The 23651-nt window shown below is 42.1% G+C and overlaps 4 protein-coding genes and 1 non-coding gene across 10 annotated transcripts; all 5 read right to left on the reverse strand.

Moving 5' to 3' along the window:
• Positions 1–333: 333 nt before the first annotated feature.
• Positions 334–3864, reverse strand: LOC127773604 (protein ALP1-like). 2 transcript variants are annotated; one of them, XM_052299732.1, is made up of 2 exons: positions 2161–3864; positions 334–567 (listed from the first exon to the last, which is right to left on the reverse strand). In XM_052299732.1, exon 1 carries the CDS (start codon positions 3473–3475, stop codon positions 2207–2209), a length of 1269 nt encoding a protein of 422 aa, XP_052155692.1. In that variant the 5' UTR covers positions 3476–3864; the 3' UTR covers positions 334–567; positions 2161–2206. The 2 variants fall into 2 exon arrangements, with proteins under 2 accessions (XP_052155692.1, XP_052155691.1); XM_052299731.1 differs by having other exon boundaries at positions 334–597.
• TRNAG-GCC (transfer RNA glycine (anticodon GCC)) lies at positions 697–767 on the reverse strand. Its single transcript has one exon. It is a non-coding gene; the product is annotated as a tRNA-Gly (tRNA).
• Positions 3865–4407: 543 nt separating the features above from the next.
• LOC127773605 (V-type proton ATPase subunit C) lies at positions 4408–8568 on the reverse strand. The gene is made up of 11 exons (XM_052299733.1): positions 8314–8568; positions 8164–8232; positions 7949–8076; positions 7745–7844; positions 7221–7288; positions 6945–7086; positions 6466–6582; positions 6160–6285; positions 5168–5251; positions 4997–5076; positions 4408–4909 (listed from the first exon to the last, which is right to left on the reverse strand). Exons 1-11 carry the CDS (start codon positions 8434–8436, stop codon positions 4813–4815), a joined length of 1134 nt encoding a protein of 377 aa, XP_052155693.1. The 5' UTR covers positions 8437–8568; the 3' UTR covers positions 4408–4812.
• Positions 8569–9366: 798 nt separating this feature from the next.
• On the reverse strand, positions 9367–11039 carry LOC127773593 (pistil-specific extensin-like protein). Its single transcript, XM_052299720.1, has 2 exons — positions 10729–11039; positions 9367–10036 (listed from the first exon to the last, which is right to left on the reverse strand). The coding sequence occupies exons 1-2, from the start codon at positions 10904–10906 to the stop codon at positions 9738–9740; spliced, it is 477 nt and encodes a 158-aa protein (XP_052155680.1). The 5' UTR covers positions 10907–11039; the 3' UTR covers positions 9367–9737.
• A 103-nt stretch (positions 11040–11142) lies between these two features.
• On the reverse strand, positions 11143–23309 carry LOC127773591 (chromatin modification-related protein EAF1 B-like). Of its 5 annotated transcripts, none has more exons than XM_052299717.1 (25): positions 23149–23309; positions 22528–22747; positions 22385–22439; positions 22209–22306; positions 20718–22122; positions 20525–20644; positions 20129–20383; positions 19670–19852; positions 19402–19482; positions 18917–18977; positions 18288–18835; positions 18156–18209; positions 17991–18048; positions 17686–17858; positions 16878–16916; positions 16693–16773; positions 16301–16438; positions 15975–16091; positions 15423–15523; positions 15036–15257; positions 14740–14945; positions 14552–14658; positions 12341–13717; positions 12177–12216; positions 11144–12025 (listed from the first exon to the last, which is right to left on the reverse strand). In XM_052299717.1, the coding sequence occupies exons 2-23, from the start codon at positions 22638–22640 to the stop codon at positions 12410–12412; spliced, it is 5523 nt and encodes a 1840-aa protein (XP_052155677.1). In that variant the 5' UTR covers positions 22641–22747; positions 23149–23309; the 3' UTR covers positions 11144–12025; positions 12177–12216; positions 12341–12409. The 5 variants fall into 5 exon arrangements, with proteins under 5 accessions (XP_052155676.1, XP_052155677.1, XP_052155675.1 ...); XM_052299715.1 differs by having other exon boundaries at positions 11144–11845; positions 11941–12025; positions 14552–14945; positions 23149–23308; XM_052299716.1 differs by lacking the exon at positions 12177–12216 and having other exon boundaries at positions 11143–11845; positions 11941–12025; positions 14552–14945; positions 23149–23308.
• Positions 23310–23651: the final 342 nt, after the last annotated feature.

Consider the following 23651-nt stretch of genomic DNA (forward strand, 5'->3'; position numbering starts at 1 on the left):
TAATTTTTATTTATAAATAGAGATAATTCAAAAAATGCTATTGACAAGCATCCAAATCCCAGAAATACCATCAACAAGTATGAGTTCCAAGAAATGCCATCTTACAAATGACTTTGTCCCAAAAATGCCATCGCCGTTAGGGTTCCACTCATTCCACGATGTTAAATTCTATAGGATGAACAGTGTATCTGACGGCGCAAAATGGATAGAACCCTAACGACGATGGTATTTTTGGGACAAAATCGTTTGTATGATGATATTTCTTAGAACTCACACTTGTCAATGGTATTTTTTAGAACTCACATTTATTTCTTGGATTATCTCTTATAAATATGCTATTTGAAATATGCCAACCGATGAGGCTGCAGAATTCTCGGATGGAGCAACCACTCATTTGATGACCCTGACGGAGCTAGAGCTAGAATTGGTCAGTGTAACAATAATCAGTCCGTCCGCGTCATGCTTCCAAGTTACAGCACGGTGTGAAAAATGAAAAACATCTGACAAGCCGCTCTTTACAACAAGTCAACAACGGCATTTTGCGCTAACAGTAAAGTCCCTGCAAACCTGTAATGGCCATTTTGTTGGTGCTTCATGCTGAAGTAAAACCGGGAAAAAAAAAGTATTTAACATCAGCACATAGATGGAAGGAAGGCAAAAAAGAGAGAGAGAGAGAGAGAGAGAGAGAAGAAAAAATGCACCAGCCGGGAATCGAACCCGGGTCTGTACCGTGGCAGGGTACTATTCTACCACTAGACCACTGGTGCCATTCATGTCACAGACTTCCATTTTCATTTTCACTAGTCTAGTTTCTAGTAGTATCGTTGTGCTCCCTCCGTACCATAATATTGGTACGTTGACATTTTGCTCGAACTGTTTGACCACTCGTCTTATACTGTGTTTAGTTCCCTTCAAACTTTCAACTTTTTTGTCACATCAAATATTTGGACACATGCTAGCATTAAATGTGGACGAAAAAAACCAATTGCACAGTTCGCATGTAAAATATGAGATAAATCTTTTAAGCCTAATTACGCTATGATTTGATAATATGATGCTACAGTAAATATTTACTAATGACGGATTAATAAAACTTTAAATGTGTTTTCGTATACGTCAAAATTTTTTTTTTTTGCCAAAACAACTAAACATGGCCTTATTTAAAAAAAATTATGCAAATATAAAAAACGAAAAGTTTTGACTAAAGTACTTTGGATAATAAAGTAAAAATAATAATAATAATTTAAAATTTTTTTTGAATGAGATGAATAGTCAAACGGTGTAAGCAAAATGTCAAAATCCGGACGGAAGGAGTAACATGTTTCCTTTGAAATGTCAAAAGTCAAGACACACAACCCCATTGTAACAAAAACACTAACCAAAGGTACAGACTACAGAATGATTTATTAAGCAATAGTATTCCCAGAGTGGTTGGTCACCAGAGGAACTAAAGCTCAGCACGTATACTGTTGTAATGCTACTGTATATGTTTTGCTACTTTAGCATTGACAGCACACCGTTGGGGGAGCAATGCACATTTGGCCAACAAGCATATCAAAAGATCCAGAACAAAAATTTCGGCAAGCCTCATGGTCCTACAGTGGCATCTCTCAACCTAGGATTGGATTCAATGTCATCCCTACAATTAAAGTTTCAAGGCCACACTAATCGTTCGTGCAATGAAGGATAAGCTATAGAAAAATAAACGAAACAAATTAAAAAAACAATGTCGCTAAAACTTTTATTCTTATTCATTTAAAGCAAAGCTAATGCTGAAAATAAAAGCCACTAAATTCAAAGTTTGAATTCTGGTTGTGGCTGATAAGTTGACATGTAGAGAAGGAGATTTGTACGAGGGGTAAAATTTTCAGGTAAGACAATAGAACAAAGCGCAGAATTCTAGTATCCTACCCAAATACTGTAGGTCGTGCTTACTTATAGGAGTAAATATTCAGCTTGTATGTGTAATTTACCAGTACCAGGATAAAGAATAGTCCAAAAAGCAAAGCAAATTTTGAAACGAAGCGATGTATTCCAGTGATTTATTAACGAGGAGGGCAAAGCATCACATTTCAATCTTGTGTTATTGTTGTTGTTGAGTGGAGCACCTAAACTAATCTATAGCAATAACAAGAACAAACAGGAGGGGAGGAGGGAAACCTCAATACAGTGTCTGTAGTGCAGATTGGGACGGAAATCGAAATGATCAGAAGAAGGCGGTGCCGGCCAATCCGCGGTGGAGGAGGTTGTGCGCGATGTCGTCCCTCACCTTGTTGGCGGACTCCGACTGCACAAGCACGGTGTCGTCCTCCTCGTCGGGGGGGAGGTCGCAGCGGAGGTCGGGGTCCATGTCCTCCCCCCTGGTCTCGCAGATGTTGTGGAGGACGCAGCAGGCGGCGAGCACCGCGGGGAGGTCCTGCAGCTTCACCTCCGTGCGCTTCTGCAGGCACGCCCACCGCCCCTTGAGGCGGACGAACGCCTCCGTGGCCACGCGCCGGACCTCGCCCACCTTCTCGTTGAAGGCGTGCTGCGTCCACGTCAGGTTGCGCTGCGCGTAGGGGACCAGCATCCACTCCGTCAGCGGGTAGCTCGCGCCGCCCACCACCCACGACATCGACCCAGCCGCCGCCGACGCCCGCTGGTGCAGCGCCGACTTGCGGAGCACCTGCTCGTCGCTCATGGACCCCGGCCACCCGATGCAGACGTCGGTGAAGGTGCCGTCGGGGCCGACGACGCCCTGGAGGGTGATGGAGTAGGAGGTCTTGTGGTTGCGCTCCGTGTGGCGGCGGTTCAAGTAGGCGGCGACGGAGACCTTGGGGGCGATGATGGGGATGTGCGTGGTGTACATGGCGCCCACCACCCCCGGGACGCCCGAGGTGGCCTCGAAGCGCGTCTTGTAGGCGGTGGAGGTGGGGTGGTCGGGCCAGTGGAGGAAGCGCGGCATGAGGAGGTTGCGGATGGCGGAGCAGACCTCGAGGATGAGCTTGTGGCAGGTGGAGATGCCGAGGCCGAAGCGCTTGGAGACGACGCGGAGTGGCTCCCCCGTGGCGAGGCGCCAGACGCAGACGGCGACGCGCTGGCGGACGGGGATGGCGGCGCGGAGGGCGGTGTCCTCCTTGGCGACGGCGGCGGCGAGCGCGTCGCAGAGGAAGTGGAAGGTGGGGCGGGACATGCGGAAGGCGCGGCGGAAGTCGGCCTCCGGGTAGTCGGCGCTGCTGCACAGCTCCCACCACGCGCGCGACCGGTCCTTCACCCACAGCCGCCGCTGCTGGTGCGGCGACGACGACGACGAGGCGTCAGCGTCATCTGCCTCTTGGTGGTCGTTGAGCTGGAGGAGGGGGAGCTCGCGGCGCGGTGGAGGTGGCGGTGGCGGGGCGTCGTCGAGGGAGGTGAGTATGTTGTCGATGGGCGTGGTGTCGCCGGCGTCGTGGGCTTGGGGCTTGGATTCGCCGCGCTTGCGACGCCGGTTGGACATCACGTGTATCTCCTTCTCCTATGGAGGAGGAGAAATCGATCGATTTGGAGATTGAATCAAATCAAATCAAATCATCAAATGGGCAAGCAGAAGCAAGGCAATGGATTCATACAAGGAACGGAACGGGGGTAGGTGAAACAAGACTACTCTAGGAGTATTAGTACACTCCTAGAGTATTATTTATACAAGAAAAATACTGCACTACTGAAGGAGTATACTAGTAGCAGAATGGAATAGTAGTACTGGTGAGGATATTGGTTGGGTGTGTAATGTGAACGCCGGCGCCGGAATGGACCGGATCATCGACGACAAAATGCAATCTCGAGGATGCCATTTCCTCCTCTCCTCACGCGACGCGATGAGGGGGATTGGATTGATTTTGCCCATTAATCATCTTCTTATGTGCCTAGCCTAGCTGTTTCTTCTTCATCCACATTACTCCTATTAATCTTAATTACTCCTTGCATTTTTTTTTCCATCTATGACTATTCTGATCCATCCTTCTCCTTGCCGACCTCACCCCGCTCTCATAACGCGGTCCTACTCAAATCAAAATGAGGCGATCACCTCCATTGGGATCCTCTTCAGTGAATCAATAATTCATCAGACTCACATATGTTAATGATAACATCATGAGACTTTGATGCTGATCCAATTTCACCCACCCTCACCTCTCACCTTGACCATCATCTCCTCTTGTGTCTTGTCTACTCTACTATCATCAGTGGGAACTGGGGTCACCAAGGATTGACGTTCTATACATAACCCCCAACTTGTCCTTCTGTCACAACACCATCAGTATTATCATGTACGGGGTACGGTGCACCACCCTACTGAATGTGAAAACACAACCACCTTTCTATTTATATATGAGTGCAACAGTCGTAATCGTCAAAGAAAAAAGGAGACAGCTCGAATTCAACAACAAACTGTTTACAATCAGGCTCGCGACCTGAATTATTTATATTGATCTTTTATTACGAACCTGGCTGCTCAAAGTTACAAAAACATAATATCCACAACATCTTACACGGTGCTCTCAAAGCACAATAGATATACTAAAGGAAACAGCTGGAATATTGTAGTTGCCGGGGATAAAATAGTCCAAACAGATACCCTATTGTGCCAGGAAAATAGTCCAGGTTCCCCCAAAAAGCTACATTATTGATCGGTTCAAACTACAGGATCATATAAGCTGGGTAAATAAATCAAGAAAGAATTGACGTATCACAATTATAATATACACCGAACCATTCGCTGGTTTTTTGTTTGCCAAAGTAGTAATTACTCCAAAACACTGCCTTGCCTGGCCACAGGTAGCAAGGAACATACTGTGCTCAGATAAAATTTATTGTGAAGGAAACATAGGGGTGAGCCTCGGTTTCACCTCCCAGACCAGCTACACCAACATCGTCTTCAGATTTCCAGTAAATACTGCAATTCAGAGGCTCAATTAATGACAAAAGCAGGTGCATGTTGTGACTAACAATGCAATGAACACAAACTCAAACGCTGAATTACCTATGGACATTGCCACAGAGTTCCTCCAGGATGCTCCTTACTTTCTTTTCACCCTTTTGAGAAGGTGCTAGAACAGCAGACTGATGAAAACATAAACAGCATATGATATTAGATCAGGCATCAAAGTACAAATTTGACTATCATATACTACGTAACAGTAGAATAGATTACCAGGAATGATGGGGGAAGACCATATCTAAGAATGCTCTCTACAAAGACACGCACAGCACAGAAGTGCATCCAGGAACTGAATACCTGCAGAATAGTTTTATGTAAACAATTACAACTGAGCACCATGAAAACACAAGTTCACGAGGAATGAATCAAAGAAAAAGCAAACCACAAAACCCAACAATCAAGAAACATATGTGCTACTCCCTCCGTCAATGACTAGGACATGATGAGACAACCTAGTACAACGAATCTGGACATGACTAGGTTGTATCCCATCCTTGACTAGGTTGGTTTTTTTTTTTGGGACATAGTGAATATGTAATAAGTATGTCTATAGCCTATAGAGCTAGGCTCTAACTAACTCAGTTCAGTAAACAAATCCTTCATGATGGCAATTCACTGCATAAGCAGAGATAAACAACAGCACGAATTATTTTCTTTTACGCACATAGAGAAGCACAAAGTTTTGCACTTTAGCATGACGTACATAAATGGTATTCTGCACAAATTAAAATAGACAATTATGGATAATAAACACAAGCTTATTAATACATCCCAGAAACAAGGATTTATCCCTGAATAATAAGGTTCTAGTGAGATAATAACAGCAGTAGGAAGAACTTGCAGTATGCCATGAAGTTATAACTTACTAAAATCCTTATGTAAAATTTAAACATAAACACAGTGTGGCATCTATCTATTGCTGGCAAGTGGCAACTGAGACCAGACAATATCTTCTTACTGGTTCAGATTCCGCATAATTGGATGCTTTTAAGGACAATTAAGACCGTCAGGCTACTAAAGGAGATGAAAACATATTTATCTCTATTCTGGTGCAAAATGATGAAATGAACATCAAACAATAATTGGTAGTCATTTTAATAGAACTTACATGAAACAAAAATGACATTCATAAGAATAAAAAAGTTCTTCTCTAAAGAAATGTCATTGTTGACAGGATTATTAAATAAGCCTAAAAAGACATGCACCTCACTGTAGCTGGCATAGCACCATTGCAGAAGTGATGCCCTCATTGCTTCCTGGTCTTGCATTAGCTTTTCCAGCTCTTCCTTCCTACTTTCCTGTGCTTCAGAACTATACTCAAAATCGCGAACCTGTATTTCAACGCAATACAAGTTAATGGGTGACAGAGAATTGCCAGATTGATGGGGACAGAAAAACAAGACTGAATTTCTGTCCCAAGTTATTTGGAACTCCTAAGGCTCTAGGGATAAAAGCTAAATGTGAAGTGTAAACAAAGGTTTTTGATGAAAAAGTTAGGACGGCAAATTTACCTGGAAACCTTTTTCACGTGCACGGACCTTAAAGTTGTCAACAACCTTAGCAAACAATGTTACCGTGTAGAGAGCATACTCATTGTCCTCATAAAGTTTTTTAGACGATCTCGGTACCTATAAATCAATAATTAGTTCAAGGAAAAAAGCACTCAAATATAACAACCAATTACGAATACTAATCACATCAACATGTAGTGCTGGAAAAAAAAACAAGGTCCTTATAAGGGCTAAATAAAACAATCTGAGTAAAGAATTTACAGGTCAAACAGATCTTTACTTTAAGTGGTTTCTACAGGGGTAACATCTCCTGCTAGTAGAACTATTAACGCCACAAGTGGTAACAAACTAAACATTGTTGGATTGAACAAAAACTACAAAAGTAAAATAAGCAACTTGCTGAAAGGACGAAAATCATATAAATAGTTGAAATGACAGTCTATTACTAACCATGTCACTATAAAAGAGCATATACTTACCACAAATGTGTCAAGGGACTCATAGCTTGACAACCAATCCTTTTGAGAGTACTTAGGAACAACTGCAAGGAGTGTCACTAGATGTTCTGATGTGACCATATCCTCTGGTTTTACCAGATTGGAAAGATCACGAACTGCTAAGCTATACAGAAGGAAAACAAACTAATTAGAGTTGACTAACAAAAGATGAAACCATACCCTCGCATTTCTGAGTCCTTTGAAATAAAACAAGAAAGAATTGGCTTAAAGCCAAAAACTCAGTGGCATGCAATCTACCTTCCAGTTTGCTTTCTGTTGATCGCACTAAGCTGGCTCCTTACATTATTGTATTCCGCTCCTCGAACCTGAAGGTAAAAAACACATTCAGCTCAGCTGTTGTAAATTCAACAGGTCACGCTGTAGTGTTGTGCGCGATAACTCAATGCTAAAAAAGGAGACGTGGATGCCTAATCACAAGAATATGGTTGTGTTGATAGCTGGCTAGAACAACAGAACATACCAAAACAGAAACCAAGCTAGACCCTGTAAAAACACACTTGGCAGGAGAACAAAGCTCACTAGCTTGAACTTTGCACGTTATGGAGATAATGTCAAAACTTGCCTACTTGTTGCAAAGCAAGCAAACAATTCCCGCTGAACGGCAAAACTTTATGTCTTATGTACAAGAAGAATAAGAATACACCAAGTGTCGTTAATTAATGACTAGAGACAGCATTAGGGTCGAAACATATTAACAGCACTATATGTAGGTTGCGGTCTTGGCTAGTGATTATGTGGTAGCAAGGGAAAAAGGTCATCACCTTCATGTCATCTTCAATCTTGGAGACCTGTGATTGGATGCTGCCGACAATCTCCTTGAGCGGTGACATCGTTGGGTATTTGCCCTCATCCCACACAAACCTAGAAAAGAAGAAGAAGCAAAGGAAGGAAGAGGTAGAGAGCTTTAGCAAAAGAGTTGGAATCGCTAAGCTGAGAGGCAGCAGGGGCAGGAGCGAGCGAGCGACCTGGTGAGGTAGGTGTCGACGGGGACGCCGTCAACGGTGAGAGCCCCACTCTCGACACCCCCGGCGCGCTCTAGCTCCTCGATCTGCCTCCGGATCTTGTGCGAGACCCCCTCGATGAAGACGTTGGACTGCAGCAGCGGCAGGAATAATAGGAATCGCGTGAGAGCGGGGGGGCAAGGGAGATCGAGACGGGGAGAAGAGAAGAGATGGGTTACCTTGACGAGATCGTCGCTGAGGGCGAGGAGGGAGTCGAGCGTGCCGACGCGGAGATCGGGGACGTTGAACTGCGGGCGGGAGGCGGAGGAGGAGGGTGAGGATGGTGGTGGCGGAAGGAAGGAAGGAAGGAAGGCGGGGAGGATGCTTACCCGGTAGAGCGGCGTGTCGAAGGAGTGGCGCGAGATGGAGTCCTGGAGGCGCGCCCAGAGAGAATTGGCGGTGGAGCCAGGAGTCTGCACGGGAAGAGACACGATCCAATAACGTGTGGCCATCTCCGCCGTAGCCGGAAGCTCGCCGGCGGTGAGGAGAGGAGGGATTCGGGGTGGAGATCGATCGGAGTCGGAGGGGAAAACAAAACAGACGAGACGAGAGAGGAACCCAAACCCAAACTACTACTCCTAGGTGGAAGCGTCCGTGGGTTGGTTAATGGGCCGAACCCAGTAAGCCCACCTTTTCTATGAATCTAATGTCAAACAAACTGGAGTAGCTGGTTTCCCTTTTATTTTTTTTCAAAAAAAAAATGTTGATTTAGACTTACTACTTTATTACTACAACTCCTAGCTAATCTGCTTTATATTTCTACGCGTGCAACTGTATTTTGTATTGGATTAGAGTGATAGACTAGTTTCTATCCCTATAAACATAAATATGTTTCTCCTAAAATACATAGATATATTTTATATACAATAGATGTTGAATTTGATCATATACAACTCTTAGGGTGTCCCCCTCGTCTTTTTCGCGCATGTTTTTCTAAGTGCTAAACAATGTGTTTTTACAATAATCTTATATAAAAAGTTGTTTTGATTTTCTTTTGCACGCATACTTTTCAGACTGCTAAACACTGTGCTTTTTTTAAAAAAAAATAAAAGAAGAATATTCTACAAGCAAGTTGCTTTAAAAAATTGTATTCATCCAAGAGTTCAAAACAATTAATATTTAATTAATCATTTGCTAACGACTCACCTTTTGCATATCTTCTCATTTCCTCTCCCCTCAAACATTCCCTTAACTTCTAGTATATACTTCATATACAATTATATCGATCAATCTACACTATTATAACATGTATTCATCGTTTACTCCAATTTACATGGGTATTTCTAAGCCCTCGGAGGGCTTCTTTTCAACCTTTTGTATAATAGTATGCGAAATAGTAATTGATAGATTGATGATGGCAGCATTTCAGGTCAACAGAGCAGTTGAGCTGGCAACTATACATAAGTATATTTGTAATGTGACAAGCAGGCTCAAGGCTGTAAGAGACCACAAACATCAAATATGCTGATGAACTTACACAGCACCAATAGCTGAAAAGCCCAAATCAACACTGATAATAGTTTCATACATCATCTTCCATGCCTCCCAGAAATCGGCTTCTTGATACCCAACATGTCCTATGAAAGAAGCCAATTCAATTCAGGAGATCAAGCTCAACAGGGTCTTTCCACAACTATCATTTGGAAATCTGATTACAGTGCTGGACTTGTAAATACAATCAAACTCGCACCGTTCCCAGTCAATCATCAAACACAAGAGCACTACAGATCCAAATAATAGTTAATTGGCGATCTTATAGGCTTGGAAGGGATCCTGCTCGTATGAACTCTTTGAGAAGGGCCTTCTCCTCGTTAATCTTCTTCTTCTCCGCAGCATCGCGTGGCTTGATCTTGCGCTTCTCCTCCAGCATCCATTTGTACAGCTGGCGCTGATCGTCTTGGGAGATTGGTGTGAGCACCTTTATGGGTGCAACAATTGGTTCTGCAGGCTTCTCAGCAGCCGCGGGAGATGAGGTCGGCGTAGAAGAAGTAGGATCATTCTCGGTATCTTTCTTTCCCGAGTCCTTTTGGTAGGTCCTCATAAGCATATAAGCTGCATATTGTTATAAGGATGTTAATAACTGAACTATAATAGCATTTGAGTAAGAAAAGCAGAAGTGCAGAATAACAGCACATAAGAGCTACAGAAGTGGATCTCTTTCAGAACTTAAAGAATATATATACATATATGCGCTCAATTTATGCATGTACTATATTTCTTCAGTACTACATTAATATCCTGTTAATAGATATGCTCAAATATACTGAGGAGACAAAAAATGCACAAATATGATTGGCAGCTCTGGTTTACCATTACATGCATAACACTTGAGAAGAAACAAGAACAACTAGAATAAACGTAAATACAGTAGTAGTAAATGGCACTGCAGATGCTAAGACAACAATGCACTAGTCTAGCCCAAACAAGGCAGAGACAGAAGTTGCCCCCAATGTGAGTAAAAGATTATGTGTAGTTGATGAGCTTATATTAATATAAGTTTACTGAAGCGGATGGATCTTTCAGTGATGAGACATGTGAGTAAAGCCGAGAGTGAATGCAACAACCAACCCGCCTAAGAGATGAATACTGATATAGCCCCAACTGCTGGTGCGACCAACAGTAGTCAGCCCTGGGTACGGAGGTGATCCCGCAAGGAGGAGTAGCAGCGCAGCGGTAGAGGTAAGGTAGATGACAAGGACGCGGCATCGGGTAAGCTAAGTACAGAAGGAAAGGGGTGAGCTGACCTCCGACGAAGACGTTGGCGGCGAGGAGGAAGGGGAACATGCGGCGCATGAAGCTCTTCTTGGCCTCCGGAGGCGGCGGCGGCGGCGCATGAGGAGGAGGCTTGGGCTTGCCCTCCACCGGAGGCGGGGGCGGCGGCGGAGGAGGAGCATGAGGAGGCGGCTGCTTGGGCTTGGCCATGTCCTTGAGATTGGATTTAGATTCTCTCTCTGTCTCGCTATAGTAGGAGTACACAGCACAGCCAGACAGAGAGACAGACTGGGAGTGGGAGGGAGGGGAAAGGGAAGCCAACACAACACAACAATGGCTGCCACCCAACCCAAGCACAAGGAATAAAATGCAAGCAATGGGGGAAAAACAACAACAATGGCTTGAGTGGCTTTTTTCCCCTTGAACAGTGAACAGCGAAATAACCAAATGATTTTGTAATAATTATTCGAGAGTGTAAACGAATTAAGTAGTAACTATTATGAATGAAGTTAAAGAGTATCATACTTTGATTTTTTTTTTCTTTATTGTTGAGAAATCCTACTAATTTGACTTCTTTCCTTTGGGTGGTTAGGACAATAAAATACAGTACTCCTTTCTTTCTGCTGTGACTGTGATGATCAGGTTCAATCTTGCAAGTTTCCGAGCACTACGCACATCGGCACATACTCCTACATCTGGGTAACTAGCACAACACAGGGAACGCCCGTCATTCTCTGTTGCAAGATCACAACAATTCACATGGAAAATGCAAGTACTCCACATCTTTCGCTGGCGTAGCTGAACTTGCAGTGCAGACCACAAAATCCCACAAAAATGATTCAAACCCAAACCCAAATTAATCATAACATCCCACTTAAACCAAAACCCAAATGAAGCAATCCACCTTTGCCTCTGCCTCCTTCCACACTGATGCTGCAAAACAGCACTAGCGAGTTGTTTCAAATGACAAACAAACTGCGCATTACAAAATGCAAATAAGCACTTTTGCATTCACCAAGTTGTAGTTGAAGCAATTACAGGGTTACACTTTATCCTCCTGATTCTAGAAAGCATGGACCTCGCATCGAAAATATACAGCCGGGCCCAGGATTTGGGTCAGAATCCACCAAAAAGAAACGAAGTTTGCCGCTGCAACAGCCACCTCCATCCAGTTATCTAGACTGCATAAAACATATTTCACCTTCTAAAGGTGGACTTAAAATGGCACGGAAACAACTATCTACCTGACACTAAGGTGATTACGATTAGCTCCAAGTTGAATTAACATCACTATCATCCGCAGCTTCCATGTTACGGAGTCACTGACACCTAGCAAGTGAGATAAGGTAAAAAAATATCAGAAGAATACTCCCTACAAAGAATATAGTAGCACAAGCTTTAAATTACTGCAAAAGCCCATCTGCTTTTAGACATGGATCATTTAAACTGCTCGACTCGAATATCAATTCTATCACCCTACCTCTACTTCAAGAAGTGATGAATACGAGCAACTTGATGTCCTAGAATAATCAGAAGGAAAAGCAAATGGTTCCATAAGTTTACTTAATCTCTGCATTGACATAACAAAATTCAAAGACAGTATCCGTTACCAAGTCAAAAAGTAAGGAAGTTAAAAGTGCATACCTGTACAATAACTTTACATTTCAAAAAAGGGTTGCTCTGTAAAAGTGACCAACCCAGATTAATTTATCATCAGCCAGGCCCAGGATTTAATGGAGCATATACACTGCCTTGAACAACTGGTCTCTGCTGGTTTGGGGGCTGCAGTTGCTGCTTAGATTGCTCCTGGTGCCACTGGCCACCATACATAGGCAAACCACCTGGCATCTGCCTTTCCAGCACATCATGGCTAGATGATGGCAATAATCTCTCACCCCCAGCAAATGTATCTTGAGGAGAGCTAAGCATCATAGATGTTGAATTAACTGCATTTGAATCATTCGACACCTCGTGCTTCTGCTGGCTTATGGATGAAAGTCCAGTGCTGCCTGACTCTGTACTCTGAGGAATAGGTGGTGTTGGAACTATCTGATTGTTTTGGACTTGAACGACCTGTGAGTCTGGCCTACAATCAGAATTACTTTGGAGGTTTTGGTGCATCATCATTCTTTGGATGCTATTCTGCGATGAATGGACATGCCGTTGTTGCTGTTGTGTGGTCAGTGAAGATTTAGGATGGAGTGGAAGCTGTTGTGAAGTTAAGAGGGCCTGACTAGGAGAACCCTGCAATACGCCTTGGTTACCAATATCTGGCAACTGTTTTGGTGATTGAGGCAATGGAGAACTGTATAGTTTATGTTGATTTCCAGGATGAGGGATTGACGGATTTGATGCTTTATTTCCGGGTAAAGTTCCTTGGCCATGTTGAATCAGTTTGTTCTCAGTAATTTGCTTTTTGGAAGACGCAGAAACAGCATTGGTTGGAGTGGTGTCAACTGTAGTCTGAGGTATCAGCATGTTCCCTCGTCCTAAGCTCTTCATAAGCTTAGCCTGTTGACTACCTTGATTCCTTTGTTGCTGATTCTGTCTAGGCTGCTGTTGACTCTTCTTTGGCTTATGTTGTGTAGCATTGGTTGGTTGATTGGGATGTGCACAGCTATCTGGTGGATTTTGTGCAGCTTGCTGCCGCTGATGCTGTGGTTGTGAAGATGGGGCTGACAAGGCTGCAGGTGATTGCTTCTGCTGCTGACCATGCGAACCATTCTGTACACTGGGTACTGCACTTGCTCCAGGAAGATCATTCTGTTGCTGAGGCACCATACGTTGTTGGATGTTCCTTTCTTTAGCCAAGCGCATAGCATATGTTTGCTGCTGTGGATTCGAATGGCTCATCCCTTGGATCTGAGGATGCTGCGGATTTCCAAACATGTGTGATGGCGGTGAAATTTGATGTGTCTGTTGATGTTGCTGAATAGGAAAAGACTGAACAGGTGAAGAAGATGCCGCATTGGAGAGTGAATGATTCATGCTGCTGATGGCTTGAGTATTTCCCTGTGAAACCTGCATGCAGAACTCTGGCATCACAATCTGCCTATGCTCTTCCATATTTTGACCAGGCTAAAGGAAAGGAAATATAAATTAGCTATCCCTAGTTTTTAACAGTTTGTTAATTCAGTGAGGTACTTTAACCTTCATAAAATTCAAGTCACATAAATAACAGATGTAAATGTAATCCCTCCGAGTCTAAAGCAACTAAGCTTTAGAATGTGTTGAGTCAAACTTTTTAAGCTTCAGTTACACAGAACTATTTAGATTGGTCAGATAAAAATAAATTTCATATTTTTCTAATTTCCCAAGGAACAAACATGTGGATGTCCAATCAGTTAACTGTCCTGAAGGGACATTGAAATTTGCGTAATCAGTTAACTGGCAAATGACATCTAAGCATATAAAATCCGTCCATAGAAAACAAAGAAAATGTGACACAGCAAAAAATTCGAGCAGCAAATCACTAGAGAAGCTGCATAGCATCCTACACAAGCCTCTGATATCCTTCGATAAAGGCAACTTCTCATTTACATAAGTTTGCTGGCAACATTGGTTCAATAAAAAATATAGAAAGCAACTAAGTGGGAGCAGTACTCATGAATTTGTTTATATAAGACATAAGTATGCTGGCATCACTTATGCAATAACAAATAATGCATGGATTGCTTGGAGGGTGCAACTGGAAAGACAAGCAAAGACACCAGTAAAAATCTCCCATTCTTTTCTTTATAGGAGAGATGATAACCAATGGAAAAGAGCTTAAAAGTTAAAACATGCAGTTAACTCAAGTCTGACTCTGTGTGAGCACCAAGATTTAACTAGATAATAAATAAAAGGTTAACTCACATGAAGCGCCTGCATAGGATTATGTGGCCGTAAGGTTGGATTTCCAGGGGCAGACATGGCTCCAGGATGGACATTTACTGCGTTTGGCGCTCCTTGCCCACTGTTGGCTAATACATTTCCAGGTGAAACCACATTTGGCTTTCCAGGGGAACTATGCCTAGGAAAGCCTACAGTTGCAGCAGGCATACCTCGATTTAGTCCTGACACCATGCCCATACCATGGGTACCAGGCATCACACGTGCACCACGATCAACCCCAGGAGGAAATGCTCCTGGAACAGAACCTCCAGTCTGCTGAAGATTTCTACCACTAAGAATCTGGTTATAGTGAATCTTCTGTTGCTCATCACTTTGTAAAGAGGTACATCTAGGAACACCATATTTCTGAGCATCCCTATAGAAGAAATTGCACAGACGAGAACTTTTTAAATGAATTTTGTCATGCGTTCTTCTTAATACCTGCTACGAAGAATTAAGAATTTACCTTGAAGAGGCACTAAATGTTGAAGGCGGCGAAAAATTGTTGCTCAGAACCGTACCAGGTGACCCTGATAACCTGGAATTCAGAGTTGAATTGGGAGTTGTAGGGCCATTGGAACCATGATGGTTTGGTGGTGTTAACCCAATTGTATAAGAACTCTGGTAACCACTACCAGGCGTACTTGCATCTAGGTTTGAACTTACAGCGTCGCAAAGATCAAGTGGCCTGTTACACATTACACATCAACATGAAGGTGACTACTGGATGCTGTTAGGGCCATAAAATAATAATAATAACTAGAGAACATATAGGAAGATGAAATATCTTAGTATTTTCACCAAAAAAATATTAAACTAAATATCAAAAAGAACATTCAAAAGCATTACATACGTCAAAGCGCCTCCGGATAAGTTATTTGGGCATGCTTGTGTTAGAGCGGCAACATGAGAACTATGTGGCTGTATGATCGACTTGAGTTCCTGGCTATTACCCTATAGACAAGACACAAGAAAAAACATACCATAAGAAATACTTCCCAGTAACAACAAGAAGGGTAGTAAAAAAAGCACTCTGGCATAATGTGAATAATACATTATCAGTTCAGCATTACTAGTTCAGAAAGATGATTGAGACAGATGGAAGTGAGATAGTTCAACGGAAGAGTTTGCTACCACATCATATTATCAAATATAGCATAGGTACATGCATAAATTGAAATAAAGAGGTACATAGACAAGCACAGGTATAGAACTAATACAAGTTCAAGACTAGAAAATGAATACTTGGTTTCACCATTACAACCTAAAATTCTTGCAAGACAAAAAAAAAAGCAAGAGTTACCTAACCTCTGTTATAAATGTAACAAAATAAGTTGCATGATTATACATTATAAACCACCAACAAATTAAAGCGACCAGAATAATCATAAGGAGAGACATGAACCTTTCTACGTCTGGCGTGCAGTTGCCGCATGAGTAGAATCATTTTTTCAAAATGTGCCTTGAGATTTTCTTCCTCTATTGGTCCTTGAAGTCGTTGGAATAACTGCCTAGCACTTCCCTGATGTTCATATGAATAAAACATGTTAGGAACTCAGTGAAATGCTCAACATGTCTTCACTTATAGCAATATTGCTGATGAAAACAACACCTGAATTCAGAAAGAAAGTATCAGACAGTAAATAGGTCCAACATCACATTTTTGTGAGATGTACCCGCATATGTGGCAAGCAATTAAATATATAAATCAAAAGAGTAGTTATAACATGCCTTTGGAATGCCTGGCAACGTAAAATGATAGTGTTGAGATGAACCAGAGTCCTCTGCACTATCGGCACCATCACCAGAATTTTTATCCACGAGAACCTTATAACGCTCCTTGCACCCTTTAGGTTGCCTATATACAGACTGCATGACAAGGTATGCAAAACTCAAGTTAATCAGGGAAAGATCACTAACAGCAGCCCATGAGATTATGATAAAATGTATTTTTTTTTCACTGAAACTAGAGTTTACAACAGAACCCAAAACTTACTCCTAATGGCATCTACCACTAAAATAAAATGCCTAGAACCAAGAACGGAAATAAAATCAGAGCTTGCAGGACATGTTTGAAGAATATACAAACATAGAAAAAGTTGCTATCCCAGATTTTAAATTACCTTGAATTGCTCAATGCTATTAATTGCGTCGCTTACTAATTCCCAGTTTTGACCCAAGTCGTGGACAAGGACAACAAGAGCCTGAAATTTATGATATTTAAGTCATTACCACAAATCGTATTAAATTACACATAATAAATCAAAGCCATCTACCAAAAGCATAAAAAATATGTGCACATGCAAACCTGATCCTCGAAGTTTGACCATCCACCGCTGGAAGCCATCTACCAAAAGCATAGAACTTCAATAAGCAAATTGTAGGAAAGATATCCTGTTTGTACAGCATGTGTTGTCCACAACATTATGCTTGTATGTTCATGATTATGATTTATGACAGCTCAACTTAAAAGGGAAATGTTTATCATGTTAAGATTCAGTAGCAAAACAACTGACTGAAAAGGACCAAATGGAAAGGAACAAAGCAAGACCATAAGAACAACATATGTGCAGCCAAACTTTAATTAGATCAGTGGTTATAAATATTCTGCAGAAAATATTGCCATATTGGTGGGGACAGTTTGTATTCTGAATAGTGAACCAATGTCCAAAACGACATGCATTTGTGACTACAGATAGTAGTCTTTTAGATCATGGATGAGAAATGAGAAGGTTCTGGACTTATGGATAGCTTTTCCTTGGATATCAGCAACCCTTTTCAACATTATTCACTGTATTCCAGCCATACAACTGAAATAACTATAACCTTACTACTTCCACCTGCTTGCTTGACCTGAGCTGAGTCTGTCTCTCTATCTTGACCGACCAGCAACACAGGCCCTAGGTGAAATTAGCTTACTGGTCTATTGCTCACGGAAAGAGGAACATGACATGACAAAAGAATCATCTTAATTTCTAATTTGATTATAGGTATACAGAGCAGAAAAATGTGCAACACAGCAGATCAAAGGTCCCATCTTCGACCACTGACAAAACTATGATGCTTATGCAAATAAAGAGAAAGGTGCATGGTAGTAGTTAGAGAAATCATAGTACCTTCAGTGCTTTGCCTTTTCTCCCACGATCCCTATTGGTGATTATCTTTATAATTTTAGCAGAATTTGCCATGTTACTCATCTGTGATGCAACAGGAGAAGCTTCCTGTGAAATATCTATCCCTTGCCTCATCAATTTAAGCTTCTTCAAAGCATGTTGACCACCATGGGAAGCTACGAATAAAAATCAATACATGAGATGTTAAGAGCTACTTAATGTTCTCTCTCAAATAAAATATAGAGCAAATAGTTCGATTGCTGTATGACACAGGGTACAAGCACAATAATTAGAGGGGGTGAAGGTACCAATGTTCCATTTTGAATCAAATTGTTCAGAGTCTGATTTCTTCTTCAGAAAGTCCTTCTGAATAGAATGTTCATAAATGGTATTAAAATCAAATTAAAATTGCAAAATAATCTAAATAGCATCATTAAATGAACCAGAAAATGAAAACAAAGAGAAAAAAAAACCTGGTCATATTGAGTAAAGAAATCAGCTTGGGATCGTTGATCACATATACGGCCCTGAAGCAATAGGAGAATAAATTTACTTGGACAAACATTGAAAACAACAATAATTGAGAGCATGCTTAAAGAATTAACCTTTGCAGAAGCCAAGGCACAGGAATTGGCTGCATTTTGAGAAGTCTTATATCCTGGGTTCTTAAGCTTTTTCTTCTTGTTAGCTTTAGTGACCACTTCCCTACCATCATATGGCAATTGTCTGTCAAAATCAACTGTTGATTCGAAGTCTGTATTTTTCCATGGCAAGGACCCCCCATGCAACGTACTTTGATCATCTTGGTAGGAGCTTGTGTCCCCACTTGAAACATCAGTTTTACTTGTGACTTGGGTGGTTCCACCAATGCCAGCAGGGTATGGGCTTACGATTCGTTGTCTAGCAGCTGTACGGATGCGTTTCGTAGGAACTGCAAGGAAAGATGAAGGCCTTTTTCCATTCGATAATTTGCTTTCCAAATACGGTTCAAAAGGCACATGAGTACTTATTCCATATGATCTTGCACCGTTAATCCTCTGCTGCCCTAGGTGTTTCCTATGGCCCATCTGTGATAACAAACCACCATCATATGCTTCCGGTAAATAAGTGCATGTCTCCCCTTCATCCTCATAAGCATTCTCCTGAGGCAAATCTGAGAACAAAATGTAAAGCATTAGGAGGAGTAAAGACATAATAATAGGAATTAATAACATAGGGCACAGGTAAGTATCACCTGCAGCAGAGTCACACCCAGATGCCTCATAGTCATCCTTGAGACCAATGTAACCAGTCTTCTGCAATTACCAACACTATCAATATAGTATTTGACAACAGAAAGTGCCAACACTGTGAACATGGAAAAAGCAAAGTGCGCCAGTAATGATGAAAGAAATGGCAAAAAAAGCAAATAAAATGGCATATGTTCCTTTTGGCGTTCATGCAGTACAGTACTTCCAAACAGAACAAAAGCAACAGGATAATTAAATGCAGCATATGCCAGCAGCCCAGAAATATTTTAATACAGCAGTGGGAACATTTCAAACTTCTATTGCCAACAATATTCTTATGAGTCCTATGTGAAAATACAGGCGACCTTATCATTTCTGTTTGTTTACACATATAATGCCAGTCTATCTTGTGATCCAGCATTTTAACACACTATCTGCATACCAGAAATATAATATGCATAATATGTTCATTAGAAAAAACTCTCTTCACCTTATGATGCACAGAAAGAGATTCCACAGACTCCCTGTATACCTTCATTGCACTAGGTGCTACTGTATAAAAGAGACTTCCCTGAAATTCAACAAAAGGATCAGAAACAACCGCTGTTGAACACTATTCATGCATGTTTCTAGTTGTCAAAACAAAGGTAAGTGTGTCTATTGAGTGTTTATCAGGGCGTTAGTACGAGATATCTTGAAGTAAAAGTGATGAAAAAAAATCAATCATAAAAAGACTGCACAAAGTTACAGTAGTTTACTTCTGAAAGATCAGACACTTTCAAGGTACCAAAGTCATTTAGCCTGTCAGGAGTTGGTGGTGCTTCAGCCAACACAAGAGAACCAGATGTCTGACTGTTATATTCAAGAAATTTAACTGCATAATCCTGAATTCGAGATTGGCGAGGATAGTTAGGCTCTTCTGCTTCCGAGGATTTGTTACCCTGTTCAAATCCAAGATTGTGTCAACCTCACAGACAACAGCATAATCATCTGCCCTTGCTATAACAAAGTATATACCAATTAAACTGCCAAAACATGATTTTAGCAGGTAAAATGGCAAAGATAAGACTAGTGTACTCAACTCCTGATTTTTTTTTGTAACATCTAAGTACCCAACATCCTTCAATATATGGCACTAAAATGTGAACACATGTGATGTCATGAGCACAAATACACTATCACCCTTCAGAAAAGGTTATGTGAAACAATTTGTTTACCTCAGATTTTTCAGCTTTCAAACCAGTATGATTTGTCGTATCCAGCATATCTGAGTTGTGTTCTTGAATAACAGCTGTCCTACCAATAGTTCGCAAAGCCTCTGCTGAACGCCAAAAACTCATGATACCTTTTACAAGGCTTCTTGTAACAGCTTTCTGCTTTCTCTGAATGATTGCTTCCTCAAATTTTGCCCTTCCTTTAGACACAACCCAATGGCATACCCGAGCTGCAGCCATATTTTTCCACAAGCGCTCCTATTAAATACAAACAAAAAAACAGTATACAGTTTATGTAAGCAACTCTTAAAAGAATGGCACAAGAATTTTGGCAAGGATTGAACTTTAGCTAAGAATAGCACAAGGAAAAACAAAATCAGAGACCAATTCAGAAAATACCTGCATGAAATCATTTGCCATCCAAGCCATCTCCTCAAGGACAAAATCCCAGTGACCCCTTGTCCTCTTCTCTAGAGACATATTATAGAGAGACCGTTCACCAGCCCTCTTAAGATTCACCTATTAAACACAATTTCCTTTCTTTTCAGAACAAGATTAACATCATAGTAGAAAAATACATAAACCAGCATACCTCTATAAGATGAGCCTTTTTAAGGATAGAATCTTCATGTTCCTTTTGTGCCATTTGGTCCAGATTCTCTCCAGATGTTTTAATTTCAGTCTCCATATCAGAGCCGTATTTTTCAGGTAGAGAATTTTTAGGCAAGACAGGGCCTACAACAATTGGATGGATAGAGTTAGAATTCCCAAGACAACTGTTTCTTCCCTCTGAACCTGGACTTTCCTCTTTATTCATACTGTGGACAGGAGACGAACAGACAATATCCTTCTGTGCAACTATTGCACTGTCAAAAGCTTCTGATTCATCTTTAACAGGAACAGTGGTGCTTACTTCAGGTTGTACATGATTGGAATTTTCCTTAACAGAAGTAGAACCGATGAAACCTTCCAACTGAACACTTTCCTTGATACCCTTGTTAGAAAGTCTACTAGTGTCCAGATCTTGAGGCTCGTCAACATTTTTCATATCAACTTGATTACTTTTTCCATCTGCATGATTATGAATCATATCTATGGATTCTTCACAATGTGGATCCACCAAATTTGTGCACACTGTTCCAGATTCTACAGCACACACTGGACTGATGCCACTGTTATCTAGTTCATCTACATGGATAGAGGTAAAACCTTTATCCAATTGACCATCCTCAACCTTCTGATCATAAGCATGTGTTTCACTTACATGATGTGTAGATTTTGCACTAGAATAAGATGTCCTCAATATAATGTTTGAAGTAGAATCAGGGATCTCTACAGGTTCACCTGCTGCAACTACCTCACCACATCCACCAAGCTGTTGATTGCCATACGCATTGGGCAACACTTCAATAGCTTTACTGCTACCATCACTTTGTGATGCTTCATTCTTCACTAAGCAGTTGCTTCCACGATTGGTTTGAATCCCATCCAACTCCATTGTAACATGTTCATCAGAAGCTGTACTCTTAGTTGCATTTTCACGCTTCTGTCCTGCTTGTTTTAAACCAGAAACAGAACGTGCACCATGCCCATCTGCCTGTTTTTCCTGCATTTCACCTTTTGCATCTTTTGGTTCAGAACTTTTAGCAGGAACCGTAGGTGATTTGACTGAAGTAATCTCCCTACATGGTTTTGACCTGTTGCGTCGAACATATGCCTGGCTCTTCACTCCAAGGCGTGATAGAACAGAATCCTCAGCTTGTTTTGCATTGTTGTGACCATCAGTGGGCAAGGGCTGCTTGGATTGAGCAGCATTAGTTCTCTTTGTTCCTCTTTTTACAATCTTCTCCTCTACAACGTCATTTTTATCTCCACGAAAAAGCATAAGATTGTCTGCTGTGTTGGTTTCACGGCAAGGTGAACTTCCTGGTCTGCCGTTACTCTCAACAGAATCTCCACGAGGCGAAGCAGCAGAAGCAAAACTACCTTTAGCATCACTACAAATGAAGGAAAACAACATGATCACAGGTGAGCTTAAAATATTGTCATCGAATGCTATATCAGGAGAAAAAAGAAGTATTACCTTATCACATTCTGTTCAACTATTTGATCTGTGAGAGAAGTCGATTGTACACTAACTGATGCTACATGGACAAATTTGAAATCCAATGGGTTCCCTCCCTGCAAAGAAAAAAGGGGAGTAAATTAAACAAAAGGAAAGATCAGAAATGGAGTCTGAAAGATAACACGGAAACATACTTTCTCTAGAAAATCCAGCTCTCTCTTCCGTTCTTCACGAACATCGTGCTCCTGCCTGAAGTTGAGAAATCATGTTATATGCTCTCCGTTTCCGTACCAATCATCCACAAAAAATGATCAAAATGTTTCTCCGCGCAACATACCTGAGCTCCTCCTGAGCTTTCTCAATGGCCAGACTGCGTGGTGAAGACTTGTTACCAACACTAACACCATAATTGAAAATTCCACCCATAGAGCACGTTTCGATATTCACCATATGACAGCCAAAGCAGGCATCATCCGGACATCACTGGATGCAGAGGCTCATTCCTCAGGGTTCTTCAGAGCGTGTTCGACCACAAGCAGTATCTCCCCGCAAGAGCTCTACAACATGGAATGTAGAAAGCAGAAATAGATAAGGACAAGAGCATTAATACAGTAGTAAAGACAAGAGAAACTGTGTGATAGATTCAGTTGTGGTATATTTCTATTGTTATATATATCAGAGAAGAAGAACAGCACATTGCTGCCTGCAATGAATGCGTAAAGAATTGTTACTACGTCTGTTGAGGATACTCCTATCAGGCAGGGGAAACTAAAATAGAAAGAGTGCATGAGTTGATAGAAATACAGCAAAGACATGTAAATGTAAATGCGGCAGTATTAGCGATTGTGGAACCAACATAGAGAGTCGTATGATATGATAAGGGCACCATGGTGTGAAGAGTGGCACCGAGGCTGACCCAAGGCGTGAAGCGAGGGTGGAAATGAAGGAGAAACCGTACCTGGCGCGCGGAGCTAGGGTTAGGGTTTGCGGGCGAGAAGACGGGGCAGGGGCGGAGCGGGGTGGAGGTGCGATCGAGGGGAGAAGGCAGGGAGGCGAAGGGATGAGTGGGCGGCGGAGGAGGGCGGGGAGGTGGGCGGTGGAGGGGGGCGGGGGTCGCCGGAGGAAGAGGAGGCGGGAAGGAGAGCTGCGTGCCTGTATGTATGTATAGCGCGAACCAACAAGAGGAGAAGAGAAGAGAGGCGAGGCGAGAGGAGGGGGGAGAGGAGAGGGCGGCCGGCCTGTGTCTCGCTCGACTCGGTTCGGGTCGGGTCGGACTCACACTCAGGACATGTTTAGCAGGGCTCCAGCTCCCAGATTCAACTTATTTGGAGCTGGAATCCAACCAAACAGTTCAGATCTGTTCAAATTTGGAGCGGAGCGCATGGAATCGCTAACTGGCGGGTTGGAGCGGCATTTTAGTCGCTCCTTAACTCCAACTCCAACCGCGTTATAGAATTGCCC

Source organism: Oryza glaberrima, chromosome 5 (genome assembly GCF_000147395.1).
Source record: "Oryza glaberrima chromosome 5, OglaRS2, whole genome shotgun sequence".
NCBI classification, from domain to species: Eukaryota; Viridiplantae; Streptophyta; class Magnoliopsida; order Poales; family Poaceae; genus Oryza; species Oryza glaberrima.